General features: G+C 44.4%; 1 protein-coding gene across 9 annotated transcripts in view; it reads right to left on the minus strand.

The window, feature by feature from the left end:
• Positions 1-18,517, minus strand: part of WDFY3 (WD repeat and FYVE domain containing 3) — a 372,301-nt gene that overhangs the window by 84,160 nt on the left and 269,624 nt on the right. For all 9 annotated transcript variants that reach the window (XM_075929522.1, XM_075929521.1, XM_075929523.1 and 6 more), the window contains 5 exons: positions 18,212-18,346; positions 17,489-17,668; positions 5,181-5,414; positions 3,654-3,753; positions 304-464 (listed from right to left, as the gene is read on the minus strand). In XM_075929522.1, the coding sequence (XP_075785637.1) occupies positions 304-464; positions 3,654-3,753; positions 5,181-5,414; positions 17,489-17,668; positions 18,212-18,346 (810 nt within the window). The remainder of the gene's footprint in view (positions 1-303; positions 465-3,653; positions 3,754-5,180; positions 5,415-17,488; positions 17,669-18,211; positions 18,347-18,517) is intronic.

The following is an 18,517-nucleotide window of genomic DNA, read 5'->3' on the forward strand; positions in this document are numbered from 1 at the left end:
AATATATATTTAAAAAAATCTCTTATTAAAACACCATCGCTAGAAATTTAAAGTAGATGAAATTATGTAAAAATTTTGCTGTGCAGATGTAAAATATGTGCTTAGATATTTATAAGTTATAAAAGAACATGCAGCCAATGCTCTGGATACTCTTTCAAAACTACACTGATTAAACAAATATGCTTTCTTTGGGTCAGAGACCCCACTTTTGTGTTTGTACAGCACTGATCATAATGGGGTCCTGGATTATGACACAAATTCCCAGGCACTATAAGTAGTACTACTACTGCAAAAACTTGTTACCTGTGCAATTAGTTGAACAATGAAGTCTACAAGAAGTTTGGATTCCTTGTTGAACATGCCCTGCCAAAGCTTATCCACCACACGCTGTGTGAAATAAAACACATTGTTCACCAGCACCTGGTAACTGCCTCCACTTGTAATAGGCAGAGATGCATCTTCACCTGAATTACAAAAGAAAAGAAAATGATTTAAACAACGAACAACCCCTCCTACACTGTGTACTTGTGTCCAGTATGCTCAACAGCTTTCTAAAGTCTAACTTCTTTATTTGCAACAAGGAGAAAGACCTACTTTCATCTGAGTGAAATACTACCTGGAATTGCTAGTCAAATAAAAGGAGCTAAATGTTGTATTCAAGTTATTTTATTGAACTATAACACAGACAACTGGAAGTGCACATGGAAGGCATATTTTGCAGCACAGAGAAAAACAAGGAAGGAAGAAAAACACTGCCATATGTGCATACTAAAACATGTTAGTACTTGCTGGTAACAATACAAGCAAGGAAATGTGATCTGTGTATATCTGTACTTTTCAGAGGCTTTAATCCAGAAAGTGATGTGTCTCTAAGAGGACATAGCAGAGACACACAAATACAACTCCCTGTGCTCATTACCGAGTTCATGAAGTCAATAATATGATTTTTTTGTATAAAAAGTTATGGGTCAGACATAAGAGAAGCATCATGGACACAAGGTTTTGTTCACCTTCTGGAGCATGATAGCTAACAAGATCAGCACAACATCCCTGCCATACCTATGTGTAATACTAGAGAAAGGAGTCCAGTAAATCAGAGGCCTCCACAAAGCTGCCTCACCACAACCTCCCCAATAACATTTTTCCAAAGAAGGAAGTTCAGATACGAGAACAGTTAATTAAACTGTTCCCATCAAGAGCTAGTTCCTTAAGCATGGAGACTTTCTATCAGCCATTTGAGGATTCCAGCATATTGGTCTCCCAAAGGAAGGCTCTAAATCATCATGAACGATGCACCTCTAAATTCCTCTGCTAAATTTCTCTCTCACACATACAAAGCACCTAGCACTAGGGAACCAAAATTGCTACCGCAATACTCAACACCACAAAGTAAATTTGATCCATCAATTTTATAATAGGAAGGTATATCTGTATTTTGTCTAATGTCTATTCACCTGCTAACATGCACACCTATACGGCATTTGCACATGAATTAACTGCCAAAGAACAACTACAGCCAAATTGTTTGTGTGTGTTTCTTCCTCTCAACAGGAATAGCAATTTTATCTCAGAGTTCCCTGGCAACAAAAGCTAGAGTGAATTAGAGATGAAGGCATGCAAGTAGCTAGGGACTTTCAGATGGAGTATGCTATTTACTAGAATCTCTTCTGTAGAATGTAATATTGGTACTGTTAGTTTTGTTTAATGCTAGTTTAATACAATCTCCTAACAAATAGCAAGTGTTAGTTTGCAACAACAGTCAAAATCTCCAGTCTGTGTCTCACATTCATATGCTGAGCATAGCCCTTGTCATGAGCTCTGTTAGCAGTTTCTTGTTTCCTTATGACTAAACTAATAGCTGGCTCTTATGCTGCTGCTTAGTGGAGTATCCCCTACAGATGACTTCATAATCAATACCCACGGAGAAGGGAAGCAACCGTTGACTGAAAACAGGCTGCAGCCATAACACCTGCTACAAAATCTTCATTTGGTGAGCAGGGGACAGTTACAAATGTGTTCCTTTCTGTGACTTCTGACACTAGACTAGAAGGAAAGGGAAGGACAGGGGAGAACTTTAGTATCACCCTAAAGAGCATGTTACAGTAAAACTCCAGTTGTTCGGCATCCAGTGGTCTGGCACTCCCGATAGTCCGGCACCAACTGGAACCCAGAAGTGCTCCGGCCAGCAATTGGAGCTGCTCAGCCCTGCCTTCCCCAAATCCGATGCTGGTCAGTTTCAGCAGCAGCGGACTTGGGGAAGCCGTGGGGCAGAGCACCCCAGCTGCTCTGCCCCAGGCTCCCCCAAGTTCGGCGCTGCTGAAACTGACCAGCGGCGGACTTGGGGAAGCCAGGGGCAGAGCAGCTGGGATGCTGCCGGGTTGGTCCCGCAGCACTGCCCCTCACCTGAGCGGCGCTGCGGGACCAACCCGGCGGCACTCCAGCTGCTCTGCCCCCCAGCTTTCCCAAGTCTGCCGCTACTGAAACTGATGAGCAGCAGACTTGGGGAAGCCGTGGGGGAGAGCACTCCAGCTGCTTTGCCCCCATCTTCGTCAAGTCCACAGCTGGTCAGTTTCAGTAGTGGCGGACTTGGGGAAGCCCAGGGCAGAGTAGATGGGGTGCTGCCGGGTTGGTCCCACAGCGCTGCCTCTCACCTGAGTGGCGCTGCAGGACCAAACCGACAGCACTCCAGCTGCTTGGCCCCGGCTTCCCCAAGTCCGCTGCTGCTAAAAGTGACCAGAGGTGGAGTTGGGGAAGCCGGGGGCAGAGCAGCTGGAGTGCTGCCCACGCTGCGCAGTTCCCTACTGACTCTCCCCCCCCCCCCGACCCTTCATAGCCCCACTTCCAGTACTCCGGCATATCCAATAATTCGGCACCCCCTCGGTCCCAAAGGTGCCGGATTATCGGAAGTTTATTGTAGTTAGAAGAGTTAAGCAGAAAACCCATAAAGGCCTTGGAGAGCCAAGTTTGGACCTGGTACAGGGTTGGGGAAGAGGTCAAAGTGATAATTCCTAGGACTTCAGATGATGAGCATGAAGTCAAACTAAGTTGTGACTGAGCATAACACTTGAGCTGTGACTTCCATGTACAGACTGCAAGTTTTGCAGGGAAAAAGACAGTGTCCTGTTGTGTTGACTTAGCACCCTTCACAATGAGGCTCTAATCCCACAGAATTCTCTTGGATGCTGCAATAACATAAACAACAAAATAATAAAAGATTGGGTAGGGAAGGTGGTCAACTTTTAGCAATCCTAACCCTGGTCAGCACGTAAACAGGAGGAAGGGCCAAGCCCTCTGTTGAGGGATGAATGATTATTCACAGCCGGGGTGATAAAATTCAGTCCCATTTTGTCTTCTCCTTTTTCAGTCTTTTGTTGTTGATTTTGTTGTTCATAATTGTAAAACATGCTTCAAACTCCTAATAGTTCACAGATTGGGCAAGATGGAGATTTGCTGTCACGAGAGTAAATAAAGTAATGTATCCAGTTACACACCAAGGAACAAAAAGATACAGAAAATAAGGAGAACCAAATCTTAAGAAGAGAGGAGAGAAGAAATTAAAGACAAAAACAAAATTACCAAAGATTGATGTTGGCTTTGGTAATGAAGAAAGGATGACATATGCATCAATAAATCAAGAGGAAACAAGAAATTACCCAATAAAACATCAGCAGCAAGTAAGTGGTCCATCACACTGTCCAAAATATAAGTCTGAAATTCTTTCTGCTGTGTCCTTGTTGATCTTTCAGGGGAAGCCTGAAACACATAATCAAGACAGAAGGCTGTTTTTAGGAAACAGCCATAGAACAAAAAGCGATACCTTATGTGACAACTGTGGATACTCCATGGAAATTTTAACTTTGTTAGGCACAAAATCTAAGGACATTATCAATTATTTATTTAATTATAAATAAAAACATCTAATTTTCTGAAACACATATGGCAGGTACCTATCCAGCATTGGCAAGAGAGGGACTGGATGATTCCCTCCCACCCCACTGCCATTTCTGACTTCTAAGCCTCTTGGAATACATCTACTCAATTTCAACCCCACGCCTTACTTTTACAGCAATGACTTAAATTTAAATTTAAGAATGCTGTTCAATCCAGAAGTTCAACTGTATCATTTTATACTGCATCAAGTCTGTGTTATTTTCATTTCCATAAAGAAGATCAGTTTTCTCTGTAACAGAAACTACTAAAATATTAACAAATTTGTTATGATATTTGTAATGGGAAAAACAGACATTTCCTTATTTCACAGTAGCACACACTAGTGCATAGCACACTTCATTTAACTATTTGAATATAAATATAAACCCCAAAAGCTTTTCTTTTTATTTCAATATTACTTTTTGGGGTAGCTACACAAACTTCTGACACTCAGTAAGAAAAACCATGAAAGCTATGGAAAGCAAGACTGCGTACAATGCCTGTTTCTACCCACTCTTAGGGCTCATCTAGACTACAGGGAACAGTCAAAAGAAGATATGCAAATTTCCCGGGAATTTGTATATCTTCTTCCGATCGCAGTTTAGAAAGCGGAGCTTTTGAAAGCGAAAAGTAATTAAGACGCGGCTTTTTTGGCGAACTGCCCCCTGCGTCGAAAAGCCGCTCTGCCTCAAAATAGGAGGTTTATGCGGCTTTTCGACAAGGGGCAGGAGGAGGGTTTGCCGCTTTCGAAAGTGTGATCAGAAGAAGATATGCAAATTCCATGGAATTTGCATATCTTCTGTCAACTGTTCCCTGTAGTTTAGATGAGCCCAAAAAGAGGCATGAGTTTTATTATAGTACATTACTAATCCTACCCAGCTGAATGTCCTCTTCCTTCTCTCTGTTGGAATACTGCAGGACTGCAGCATCAATGCTCTTTCCCCCAATGCCACACTGTCCACTCAGCAGCTTAAATAATCAATTAATGTCTATATACTGAGGCCTTTTAAATAACTTATCCATGCTTGACTGTGATTGTCTCTCTCATGTTATTTTCAAGTTTCAATGATGGAGAGAAAACCCCCCACATATGGGTACATAACAGTGTCTCTAAAGTCCACTAGTTGATGTTGAAATGACAATTTAAAACTGATATTCAATATTTATACAACCTCAAAAAGCAGCCACATACAAAAAAAGTTTCACATGAAATTTTCTCTGTAATAAAAGCAGGAAAAACACAGTTCTACCTCTAGCAGGAGGTCTATTAGTGGAGTCTGCTTGCTAGCAGGTGTGAGGCAGAGGTTGTCGATTATCAGCACACGCATGAAGTCAAATACAAACTTCTTGGCAGGATGGTTGGTTAGGTAGGTCTTGGAGCCCACATTGCAGTACTCTGATTGGCTCCTGTTCATGCCAGTGTCAGCTGCAAATGCTCTGAACTCTTCAGCGGGGGAGCCAACTTCATCATCAAGATCAGTAACCTATCAAAAAAAAAGTCAACTCATTTAAACTCCATTTAACAGTTACCATTTTCCTTCTATATGATTGTATATCATTTATTTATTTAGCCCTTAATTCTGTCTCTCTGAAAATACCTTTTTCGAAGGATGGTCATTCCCAGGTCCAAGCTCCCTAGTGTGAAGCACGATGAACTCCCCAGCTCTCTCTTTTTATAATTTACACAAATGCACGTGCACACTTTTGTGCCAATGACGGATATCATGTCAAGAGTGAAAAAGATGCTTGTTGTATACTATTATACCAAAATTACATGAGCAATATAGCAAGATTCCATTTAGCAGGATTTTCTCCCCATCAAATTCATTAATGGGTACAAACTGTCATCTTTTGAAAAACCGCTGAGATTTACCAAAAGGGAGCAAAATTTCAAACTCAGCTAAGTACCATGGACATATGCAAAATATAACATTTAAACATAAAAACAAAAGAACAGCTATACTGGCTCAGACCAAAGGTCCATTTAGCCCAGTAGCCTGTCTTTCAACAGTGGCCAGTGCCAGATGCCCCAGAGGGAGTGAACAGGTAATCATCACATGATCCCTCTCCTGTCATCCATCTCCAAACAAACAGAGGCTAAGGACACCATTCCTACCAATTCTGGCTAAGAGCCATTGATGAACCTATCTCCGTTAATTTATCTAGCTCTTTTCTGAACTGTGTTAAAGTCCTAATCTTCACAACATACTCTGGCAAGGGGTTCCACAGGTTGACACTGCGCTGTGTGAAGAAAAGCTTCCTTTTGTTTGTTTTAAACCTGCTGCCTATTAATTTCATTTGGTGACCCCTAGTCCTTACATTATGGGAACAAGTAAATAAAAAGAGGTTACTTACCTTTAGCGGTAACTGATGGTCGTAGAGATGAGCATCCATCGGGGTGCACCACAGCAGGTGTTGGTGCATCCCAGCACCAAATGACCAGATTTTTCCAAGCAGTTCACTGGGGAGCTGTGCATGTGCAGTATGCAAGGTGTGCGGGTGCCGCTCAGCACTACTGTGAATACACAGCCACCTTCCCCTCAGTTCTTTCTCTCTCTGGAGCCTAGCCTGGCAGAAAAGTTGGGTCCAAAGTAGAGAGGAGGAAGGGAGTGGGGTGGTGCACCCTCAGGTACATTCATCTTGAAAAACAACAGTTACCACTAAAGGTAAGTAACCTTCTTAGCAATTTGTCCTTTGGAGGTAGGGACTTCAGATCAGGCAGGTAAGTTGTTGTCAGAACTGCCTTTGACATTCCTGTGGAGTGGAGAGGGCCAGGAAAAAGTGCATAGCGCTTTGCGAAAGTTTTTTCTGATGTCCATGTAGCAGCAGCACATACATCATCAATGGGAACCTTCCTCTGGTAAGCGATCGAAGTGGCGACTGCTCTCATGGAGTGTACATGGTCTGAGATAGGTGGCGTAACACATTCTGATGCATTCGGAGATCCAATGGGATAGTCTTTGAGATGATATCTGATATCCCTTGCTACGCTCGGCAATGGAGACAAAAAGTCTTGGGGACAATCTAAAGGGTCTCGTTCTGTGGCGGTAGAAGAAGAGTGCTCTGCAGATGTTGAGCATGTGCATTTGTGCCTCAAAGGAGTTGGTGTGAGGTTTGGGAAAGAATACAGGTAAGTGATTAATGTGGAATTCAGAGTGTACTTTGGGAAGAAACTTCAGATGTGTCCACAGAGAAACCTTGTCTTTAAAAAAAGATGGTGAATGGTGGGTCCGCCATTAGAGCATCCATCTCTCCCACCCGATGGACTGACATTATTGCAAATAGGAATGCTGTTTTGAGAGATATGAGAACCCCCTTGAATGGGGGTTTTGTAAGCATGGTTAATACCAGACGTAGGTCCCATTATATGTCAGGATATAATGCCTGTAGGCCTTTTAGGAAGTATTTGATCATGCATGGGATGTGCAAAGATCGTGGGTCATCAATGGTCATGTGGAACATTGTTAGGACTATGAGGTGTACTTTAATTGAGCTGATAGAAAGATGAGATTGCTTAAGTATTCAAGGATTACAGTTAGAGGGTCTGTTTCTGGCGGTATGTTATGGGAAGCAGCCCAAGGTATGAAACGAGACCATTTATTACTGTATTTCTTTTTCATTTTGGGGGTCCTGCTGTGGAGGAGCACCTCCCGTATCTGGTCTGAACACTGCAATTCTATGCCCAGGTACCACGCCTTGAGGTGAAGCGTGGGAAACTGTGGATGCGGGACTTCGGTTCCCAGTTGGGATAAAATGCTCAGTTTCCATGGAAGTGTGATTGGACAATGTAAGGCCACTGTGTTCAGGAAAGAAAACCACGGTTGTCGAGGTGAACAGGGGGCTATGAGAATGACCTTCACTCTGTCGAGGAGAGGAAAGGGAGGGAATGCATAGAGTAGGTGATGATCCCACTTGAGGATAAGAGCATCTCCAAGTGAGCCTTTTCTGATGCCCGCCCAGGAGAAATAAAGAGGGCACTTTTTGTTTGCTCTGGTGGCGAATAGGTCTATATGGGGATATCTCCAATGGGCAAATATCATTACAAGAACTGAAGGGTTGATCTGACAACTCATGGCCCTACTGAGAGTGTCAGCCATAGTGTTTAGGACGCCTGGGAGGTAGCATGCGCTTATGGAGATGCCATGAGTAAGGTACCAACCAGTTCCATAGTGTTATACCAGGGGTTGTCACCTACGGCACGTGTGCCATCAGTGGCATGTGAGCCGATTTTCATTGGCACATGGTAGGAGTCTAGTCCTGCCCCTCCCATCTGCCCCACGCAGCAGGGAGCCTACCCTGCAGCTTGAGCTTCACAGCCAGCCTACTCAGGCAGGGAGCTCAGCTAATTGGCAGGGGATGGGGCTTATCAAGAAGATGCTCAACAGAGCTGCTCTGTGCTTGAAATGGAGCAGCAAGATAAGGAAGTGTTAATGGCTCAGATTTACAACACCTAAAGAGACAGACAGGTGCCAAATGGGAATTGCATTTATTTCCATTTGACTTTTAATAAGTTAGACATCTGGGGTTTTCTGGAGTACAAAGCAGGATAGGCAAGTATCTGCCTCTTCAGGCACCCAAATACCTCTGTATATCTGGGTCTAAATCTTAAAAAAAAAAGGGGGAGGGGGAATTATCAACAAAAGCATAACTTATTATTTTGCCTGTGTTACCAGAACTTGCTGAAATATGATGACTGGCTGAAATATGATGAAAAACAAAGTATTAACTTATGAATTAGTTTTCATTTCAAAGTGTGCCAAATGGACCCATTTTTATTTTTTTTCCACTTTTTCCAATATGTCCTACATCTTTTCTATTTCCCCCTGCCCTTCAAGAAGTTGGTGACATTTTTCCTTTATAAAAAGCCCCTCCAAAACTGGTGCTAACTAGTTATAAAAGACTTTGAAGTCTGAGTTAGTGAAAAGGCATGACATTTTTTACACAAGAGGCACCATTATTATTTTGGGTCTGTACATCCTAAACTCAAAACTCTGATCATCTGAAGAAGTGTACTGTGCTCACAAAAGCTCATGATACCATCTACGTGTTTTGTTAAGGTACGTCTACACTTGCTCCCTAATTTGAGCTAGGGATGCAAATGTAGGCGACCGAAATTGCTAAAAGCGGGAATTTAAATATCCCGCACTTCATTAGCATGATCTTGCCGGCAAGTTACTCTGCTCAACAGCTGATTTGAACCAGGAAGTGCGCGCTGAGACATGTTAGTTCAAACCAAACCCTTGGTTCGAACTAATGTTACTCCTCAAAAAATGAGGTTACTAACGTTTCTCCTCAAAAAGTGCGCTGATTCACGCACTTCCTGGTTCAAATCAGTTGTTGAGCAGAGTAATGCACTGGTGAGATCATGCTAATGAAGCACGGGATATTCATTAGCAATTTCGGTCACCTACATTTGCACCCCTAGCTCGAACTAGGGAGCAACTGTAGACATACCGCCAGTCTATAAAGTGCTACCAGACCATTTGTTGTTGTTTAAGTTTATCCTGTACAGATTAACTCAGTTACCGCCTGAAGCATTTTGGCAATGTTGACAGTTTGGGATGAGACCATTTTGTTTTAGGAAAGAGTCCTTTCTTGGTCCCTAAAAGAAAAAAAATCTTTAAAAATGTCAACCAGCTCAGTGTTACACTCAGATACACAGGTGCATCTTCAGCTCCCCTTAGTAGTACCATGAGATGTGTGCGCTCCACACCTTACAGCAGCGAGTTTTTAAACGGTGCACTAGCTCAGCTAAAGGTAGTGTGTGTATGTCTTCTTGAGCTGTAACTTATACCTCCAGCTGCAGTATAGACGTACCCTTGGGGGCCAGCCTGAGCTCACTCAAGAAGTCTGTGATGGAGACAAGAATTAAGCCAGTGTATTCCAAAGAAAGAAAGAAAAAGATTCTTTTAACAGATTTCTTTTTGGATTGTTGCAGATATTTAAAACTGATTTTAATGATTTTTTTTTAAAAAATCCTGTGTTACTAAAACAGTAAGATCTGCATCTTTATTTATTAATGAAGGGGCTGTTAAGTAGGACTATTATTGACTTTAAAAAGTATTGATGGCACACAGACCCATACATAGATGTGAATAAGTGAAATCTTGGCATGCCACTTCTGAAAGGTTGCTGACCCCTTGTCCTATATCTTCCATTCATAGGGTGTGGAACTGTGCCCCATCTTGTCTGTTTATGTAAAACATAGAAGCTCTATTGTTGGTATATATTCTGACATGCCTTCCAGTGATATGAGGTAGAAATTGGTGGTGGGCGAGCCAAACATCCCCGAGCTCAAGGACATTGCTGTGTAGTGCCCTCTCTGCCAGAGTTCCTATGCTCTGGGTTTTGAAGTCTTTCATGTGTGCTCCCCAGCCCATGAGGGAGGCATCCGTGGTGATAACAACTGTGGGTTCCGGGGTTTTAAAGGGTACAACTTTACATAAATTGTCTGGTTTCATCCACTATAGTATTGCAATTTTTACTGTGTTGGGAATTGACAGTGTTTTGGTTAGAGAGTATAGGTTGGGCTTGTAGTTTGATCTGAGCCATCCCTGAAAGCACATCATGAATAAGGGTGTGTTCGGAACCAGAGGGTGCCATGTCTCAGCAGTTGTAGACAGTCACAGAATCATAGAGCTGGAAGAAACCTCAAGTCCAGCTCACTGCCAAAGGCAGGACCAATCCCAACCCAGCAAGGGCTTTGTCAAGCCGAGGCTTAAAAACCTCTAGGGATGGAGATTCCACCGCTTCCCTAGGTAACCTATTCCAGTGCTTCACCACCCTCCACCAGTCTTGAACTGTGACCCATGGCATTATGTAAAATGCTCAAACTAACTCATGGATCTTTAAGAATCAGTCAAGAAACAGAGAGGCTGAGGCAGAGATGAGCGGCACCTCGATAAATTGCATTGACTGAGTTGGCGTCAGTACTGATTTCCTTTAGCTAATCAGCAGTCCCAACAATTTGAAGCACTGTCATATCAGGTAGGTGCAACAACTGGAGTCCTCACGAGTTCTTGCCTTGATAAGGCAGTCGTCAAATTACATATATATGGTGACATCCTGTTTTCTGAGGTGGGCCATAACTACCGCTAGCATCTTAGAAAATACCCTGGCGCTGTAGAAAGTCCGAAGGGTAGGACCATGTATTGGCAGCGCTGTGTACCTAGAGTGAAACCTTCAATGAGCAGGACGAATAGACACATAAAAATATGTGTCCTGTAAGTCGAGAGACGAAAACCAATCGCTCAGCTCCAGAGAGGGAATAATGGTGGATAATGTAGCCATTTTAAACTTTTGCCTTTTTAAAAATTTGTTCAGGGCTCTCAGATCTAAAATTGGATACCAACCTCCAGGTTTTTGGGGGGTTTTTTGAGTGAGGAAGTAATGAGAATAAAATCCAGTTCTTCGGTATTCTGGGGCATTGGGTGCTATAGCGCCCAACTGCAGAAGGTGATCTACTTCTTGTAATATGATCTTCTGAGAGGGGTCCCTGAAGACAGACAGGGTGGCAGGGTAGGAGGATGGACAGAAATGGTATGGTGTATCCAGATTAAACTGTTTGTAGCACCCATCTGTCAGCTGTTATGTGGCTCCATTTGTCATAGAATGGCAAAAGTCGGTAGGTGAATGGTTTCCTAACGCTTGGAAGCTCTGGAGAAGACAAGATAGTTTTCGGTCTCTCGATGGATGTCTCAAATTTGTTTATTAGGCTGGGACGAATGATTGGTGGCATTGCCCTGATTGCATCTATGTTGTTGTCTGCCACGGCTGCGTTACTGGTGTGGTGGGTGTTCTTGCTTTTGGTATTGGAATGTGAAGGGTAGATATCTATATTGTCTCCTCCTTGTTGCAGGTGACTGAATGCTGAAGGAACAAAGCATGGTCTGAGAGTCTTTCATGGAGTGGAGGACCTCGCTGATTTTAGATGAAAAGAGCTTCCAGCCCTCAAATGGTAGATCCTCAACAGACTGGATTTCTTGAGGGAAGGTGGAAGAAATGAACCATGAGGATCGTCTCTTAACAACTGCAGTAGCTGTTGCCCTTGTGGCTGTGGTCTTCACATCTAGGGCAGCTTGCTGGGCTGTCCTCGATATTGTGTAGCCTTCTGCAATGATCGCTCTAAACTGTAGTTTCTTTACCTCTGGTATATCATCAATAAAACTATTAAACTTTGTATAGTTGTTAAAATTATATTTGCTGAGGAGCGCTGCATAGTTGGCTACTCTTAGCTGTAATGTAGCTAAGGTATAAACCCTTTTACCAAACATGTCAAGTCTCTTATTGTCTCTAATGGCGTGAAACGGTTTTGCTGTTTATTTCTTTAATGAGCAGCATCAACTACCAAGGAGTTTGGTGGCAGGTATGTGAATAGGAACTCAGACCCTTTTGGGAGAACATGGTATTTCTGATCTTCCTTTTTACAGGTTGGAGGAATTAAGGCAGGGGTTTGCCAGAAAACTGCCATGATGGCTGAGTTGATAGGCAAAGCAATTTTGAAGGAAGGCGTAGTCTGCAGGATTTTGGTAAGCTCATGTTGTGTATCTTGCACTTCCTCCATTGCAATGTTGAGGTCAGATGCAACTCTTTTGAAAAGTTCTTGAAAGGGGGTGAAGTCCTCAGTCGTTGACTGGGGTGACTGCATGAGAGCCCTATCCGTCGTAGACAATGAATTTGTATCCAGACCTAAGTCACGGAGCTGGGGTTCATCAATTTCCTTTTTTTCCCTCTGCAGCTGGGGGAATTGGGGCAGGGGAGAAAATGCATTTATAGTTTGTTTTCTCTTTGATTGCTTCTTTTTATGATTTTGAGGCCATGAGCTCCAATATTGCCATTGCAGTGGATAAGGCACGGGTGGTGGCATCCATGGATATGGAGCCCAGGGGGCATGCCCACGCTGGTAGGGTAGGCAATACTGGCATGGGACGAATGTCCTGATGTCTCTGGGCCAGGGTGAGAAAACCCCTGGTTTGTAGTCATCATCATCACAGGATAACAAAGTAGGTGATGGCATGTATTTAGATAGTTCTGAGTAGGTTAATTTGTCTGTGCCTAGGAATGGAGAATTAGAAGTTGACAAGACCGCAAGGTCTCTCTGGTGTAAGTTGCTAGGCATAGGAGTGAATGGCTTCATGGGTATTGATGCCATACTCGGTGCTGACACTTGCTGTATTTCTGGCATATAGAACACAGCCGGAGTAGTTGCCGCCACCTGCAATGGCGGGATGGTGCCAATAGGCTGCACCATCAGTTGCCACAGCGCCATGATCTGATGGGCTGCATTGGTCAGCACCATATTTGGTGCTGAATCCTGTGAGGCAGACACTGAAAGGCCTGTCGCCTCCGTATGAGTGCTGTGTGGGGCACATTTGGGGAGAGCCTGGTCAGGGTTAGAAGAGCCTGGGGTATCATATGTGCTGTGGCAAAGTGGTTTCTCAGCCTCTCTCACTTGCTTCTCTGTTGAATGTTGTTTAGGTAACTGTACATCCTGTGGTAGAGGAGGCATGAGTCCTGGGGGATTTTTTAACTTTGTTCTTTTTAGTTTTGGGAATCCCTCGGGTGCCTGGGTCAGAGGAAGGGTATTGTTCGTTTTTGAGCATGAGCATCTTTAAACAGAGGTCTCTGTCTCAGTACGCACCTTAAGTTTAGTGAGTGTGAGCAGTCCCCATGAACATCAGATAGGGAAAGCAACTTGGCGAAACAAAGGGACTCATCTAGGTTCTAGCTAACTGTGAATGCCTCTGGAACCATGCAAGCAAACGAGGTAAGAGTGCCAACAACTGTCACAGGCAGTAAGAAGAAACTGAGGGGGTGGAGGTCACTCCAGAAGGTTCCCCTGCTGGCCCGACAATCTGTGCATGTAGTTCACACACACCTACATGGAATGGACAAGAGTAAGCACTTGAAGAATATATTTTCAGCTCGTGTTAACAAATCAGTTAACGTTAATGAATTATGAGTGCACCTATTTCAAACACAAATTAAATTTAAATTGAAAAAGAAAATCTGTACCAAAGACATGCAGTTATGTACATTTCCAACACTGTGCCTACATATGATGTGGACACACTATGTCATTAGCTGCATCTACTGGAAGTAGTTTGTGAAAGCATACTATTCTCTATTAAACTTCTTCACATCTCTGATTATAGTTTTGTCAACATTTCAATTAATAAAATGGTATTACATCATCACTCATGGAGAACCTCTCTTTTCCTTTCCCTTATTGCTCTGTAAGTATGATGGTGTGAGCTATAATGTGACATTCAGAGTGAAGCAGCTAGAAAAACGGAATTTTTATCAAGTTGCATGTAAAGGAAGCAATACAGAAATTATAACTCCTGCCTCCTCTTCGGGTTTGAATGTAACATTGATGAGTACATCTGTAACATCTATGAGTCCGTTTACACTCCTCACAGCAGCATGTAGACTCTATAAACCATAAATCTTCCTTACTATGTGGCATGGGGGAGGCTGTCTGCTCTGTAACCCGGTGTCCCCCTGCGCTGTGATGTGAGATTCGCACCAACTCTCTCAAATGTGTATTAACCCAGACACCTAGCCTCAGCCTCCCAGGGAGAGACACAAAGGGAGGAAAATGGAGACCAACACCTGGCTGGGGGGGCAGGTCCTGGGAGGGAGGCAGTTGCTCTCTGGGAAGCACGGAGAGAAGAGGCTAAGCTGGGGCCTAGGGACGATGGACTCTAACCCTAGGGTCTGAGGGCCCCTGGCCCCTGTAGCCACATCACATATGTGCTGTGCTGTACCCTGAAGGAACAATAAACCCCTCTCTATTCTACAACTGGCAGAGTCTGTTCTTGCTGCTATGGGGCTGCAGGATTTGGGGGAACCCCAATACGCCATCACACAAGCTTATAAACAGCAGGATAGATAGATGAACAGTTAGAGAGGCTCAAACCCTTACGGTATGTACCCCACATAGCTCTCTACATATCCAAGTTATGCCTTACTCATCCACATGGCTATTTTTAGCTATGTAGTGTCCTACTACCAGAGTCTTTTCCCCACTACAAGAAAGCCTTTGGCAGCTCCCTAGCGCTGGAGTCTGTTCCTATTGCCTCCCCCTCCACAGCCTTTCACAGACACGTATAGTCATGTACCACAATGTGGACTGCAGCCTGCTTTTCACAGCGTCATGTGGTTACATGTACCTTACCATCTGCATCTAGTGGTGGTACACAGTGTAGACACAGTCAGGGTATGTCTACACTACAGCACTAATTCGAACTAACTTAATTCGAATTAGTTAATTCGAACTAAGCTAATTCGAATTAGTGCATCTAGACCTAAAAACTAGTTCGAATTAGCATTTTGCTAATTCGAACTAGCATGTCCACATTGAGTGGACCCTGAACCGAGGTTAAGGATGGCTGGAAGCAGTGCCGGCAGAGCATCAGATTAGGACTTAGAGCGCAGAGCTGCTGTTTCAGGCTACCCGAGGGCTGTGCTTAAAGGGACCCGACCCCCACCCCAGACAGACAGTTCTCAGGGGTTCCACACTTGCAAAGCAGTCCTGGATTGGAGTGCCCTGAGTGCCCACACTCGGCACATCACAGCACTCGGCCACCAGCCCGGCTGCACTTGCCACAGGCTGCCATCCGGGGGTGGAGGGGTGTCAAACGGGGGGCTGCAGGAGAGCTTCCACCCTGAGGAACCCGCAGAGCCACTCCAGTCCTCCCCATCGGCGGCTTGTACCCCATTCCTCCCTCACCTCCTTCCACTTACCCCTTCCTAGCCCCCTTTCCTGATGTACAAAATAAAGGACACGTGTGTTCAAAAATAGAAACTCTCTTAATTGAACAAAACTCAGGGAGACTGGGAAAAGGAGGTGAGAGAGGGGAAGAGAGAGGGTGGGAGAGGGGAGGGCAACTAAAATGATCAGGGTTTTGGAACGGGTCCCATATGAAGAGAGGCTAAAGAGACTGGGACTTTTCAGCTTAGAAAAGAGGAGACTGAGGGGGCATATGATAGAGGTCTATAAAAGCAGAAGTGGTGTGGAGAGAGTGCATAAAGAAAAGTTCTTCATTAGTTCCCATAATAGAAGGACTAGGGGACACCAAATGAAATGAATGGGTAGCAGGCTTCAAACTAATAACAGAAAGTTCTTCTTCACAAAGCAAATAGTCAACCTGTGGAACTCCTTGCTGCAGGAGGCTGTGAAGGCTAGAACTATAACAAAGTTTAAAGAGAAGTTAGATAAATTCATGGAGGTTGGGTCCATGGAGTGCTATTAGCCAGGGGGTAGAAATGGTGTCCCTGGCCTCTGTTTGTGGAAGGCTGGAGATGGATGGCACGAGACAAATGGCTTGGTCATTGTCTTTGGTCCATCCCCCCCAGGGTCCCTAGTGTTGGCCACTGTCGGCAGACAGGCTACTGGGCTAGATGGACCTTTGGCCTGACCCAGTACGGCCATTCTAAGCTCAGGGTCGGGGGTCTCACTGGACCACCCAGATTTTCATGCAAACCTGCTCTTGGGTGCCTAGTGCGGAGGTTGTGGATGAGGTCCACGATCTCCGTACTAGACCAGGTGGGCGCCCGCCTCTTGCAGACCCGGGCAGTCTCCCAGGAGCCGCCAGCCTGGTCCCGGGAAGAGGCGGAGGGTTGGGTGGCAGCGGGTGGCTGGTTCGTGCCGTGCCAGGTGCAGGGTCTGCTGGCTGGGTGCTGGCAGGCTTGCACCTGGCACGGGCACCATAGCCAGCCCGTGCCTCTTTAAGGGCTCCGGGTCCGGGAGGGGGGCAGAAGAGTTTCCCTGGTGGTGCCCAGAGTGGCCACCAGGGAAAGCTGGGGAGGGCTAGCCTCCCACTAGTTCGAATTAAGTGGCTACACAGCCCTTAATTCAAACTACTTAATTCGAACTAGGCGTTAGTCCTCGTAGAATGAGGTTTACCTAGTTCGAATTAAGTTCGAACTAGCGGTTTGTATGTGTAGTGCCTATCAAAGTTAATTCGAACTAACGTCTGTTAGTTCGAATTAACTTTGTAGTGTAGACATACCCTCAGAGAGTAACAGAGTGGAATGTGGTTAAGGCAGTGGAGAAGGATTTGGAAAAATTGTGTTTGTAGTTCTGACCTTGGTAAATAAGTAAATTAAGTTATTTGTGTCAGTTTCCCCACATGTAAAGTGGGAGTAAAATTGCCCTGCCATATTCTGAAGAGGTGCTGAAAAGGGAAATGCATTAACATCTAAGAGGTATGCAAACACAATGCACCTAAGAAATATATTCAATAAAATGAGTAAATTTCTTCAACATGCTCTTGGTCTAAGAATCCGAATACATAAGTCCAGGCTGGCAACAAACCTTTTAAAAAACAGATTTCAGAAAAGAAATTACAATGGAACCTCAGAGAACCATCATGAGACCTTGTTGTAACCACCACTAAGAACCTACTTCTATCTTATAAAGGCTTTTTTTTTTTTTTTTTTTGAAACTTGTAGCCTGTTCGCCGTGGTATGAGGTCAATTGGCTAACATTGGCGGGACGTAACAGGCAAGTGAAAACCCTAGCTGGAGTGTATTCTATTGGTCAGTTACCTACCATCTCAGAATAAGGTCGGATATTGAATGGAAACACGGTTGCTGCCAATGCACACAGGAACTCTGGGCTCATCCACATTGAAGTCAGGTCTGGAACATTGTGATACAAATATCGAAAGAACTGCATCAAAGTGACTGGATATTCTCGAAGCCAAGAACCTTCTTCCTCTGACTGCCATGGCTATGTTGAAAAGAAATTGCAAATATTATTGTAAATGGCAATAGTTAAAAAACAATTATCTTTCTAAAGTATAGATTGTATCTCCCTTCCAAAACTGAGACTCTTTGGTCCAGGACCACGGATGTTCCTGGACCACAGACCCCAGGGACAAGGAGCTCTGGCGGTGGGGCTGGAAGTGTGGCAGGGTGGGCCACAGCTGGGAGTTCTGCAGCAGGGGTGGGTGGGCGGTGGCCATGGAGCTCTGGCCCCAGCGACCGGGGAGCCTTAGCCCTTGGGAGCCCCACTGGGGCCAGCAGCAAGGGGCATAGGGCCAGAGCCCAAGCCTGAGGGCAGCAGGGCCAGGCACAGGCTAGAGGAGCCAAAAGAGTTCTTCGGGTGTGGGGATAGTTGGCAGGGGACCTCCCCAGTCCAGCAAATCCCCTCATTCATGACCAGTCAGGTCCCAATGGTGGCAGACCAGGAAGGCTCAACCTGTACTATAATAAAGAACAATAGAGATGAGGGGGTCTGTATAGAGGGGCTTCAACAGGACTTTATACTTACTGAATTCAGCATGCTCCTGAGCATTCCCAATAATAAAAAGGCAGCTTCTGTGCAAACACTGTTGATTGAGGCCACCACAGTACCACTGGAGGCAGGAACTCCAAATATAAATGTCCAGATAGAATCTAGATCAAACTATTGGAGATGAGAGGGGAAAAAGAAAGCCAAAATTAACCTTTGTTCCTATGCAACTTGATTCATTTTCTGCTTTTCTCTATTACTAAGTGATTTGCTCTCTTATTTTGCTATAGCTACATAAATACAACTAAACTATGTTTTCTCCAAGCTCCAGCCTCAAAAAACTGC

The sequence above is a fragment of the Pelodiscus sinensis genome, chromosome 5, assembly GCF_049634645.1.
Source record: "Pelodiscus sinensis isolate JC-2024 chromosome 5, ASM4963464v1, whole genome shotgun sequence".
NCBI classification, from domain to species: Eukaryota; Metazoa; Chordata; order Testudines; family Trionychidae; genus Pelodiscus; species Pelodiscus sinensis.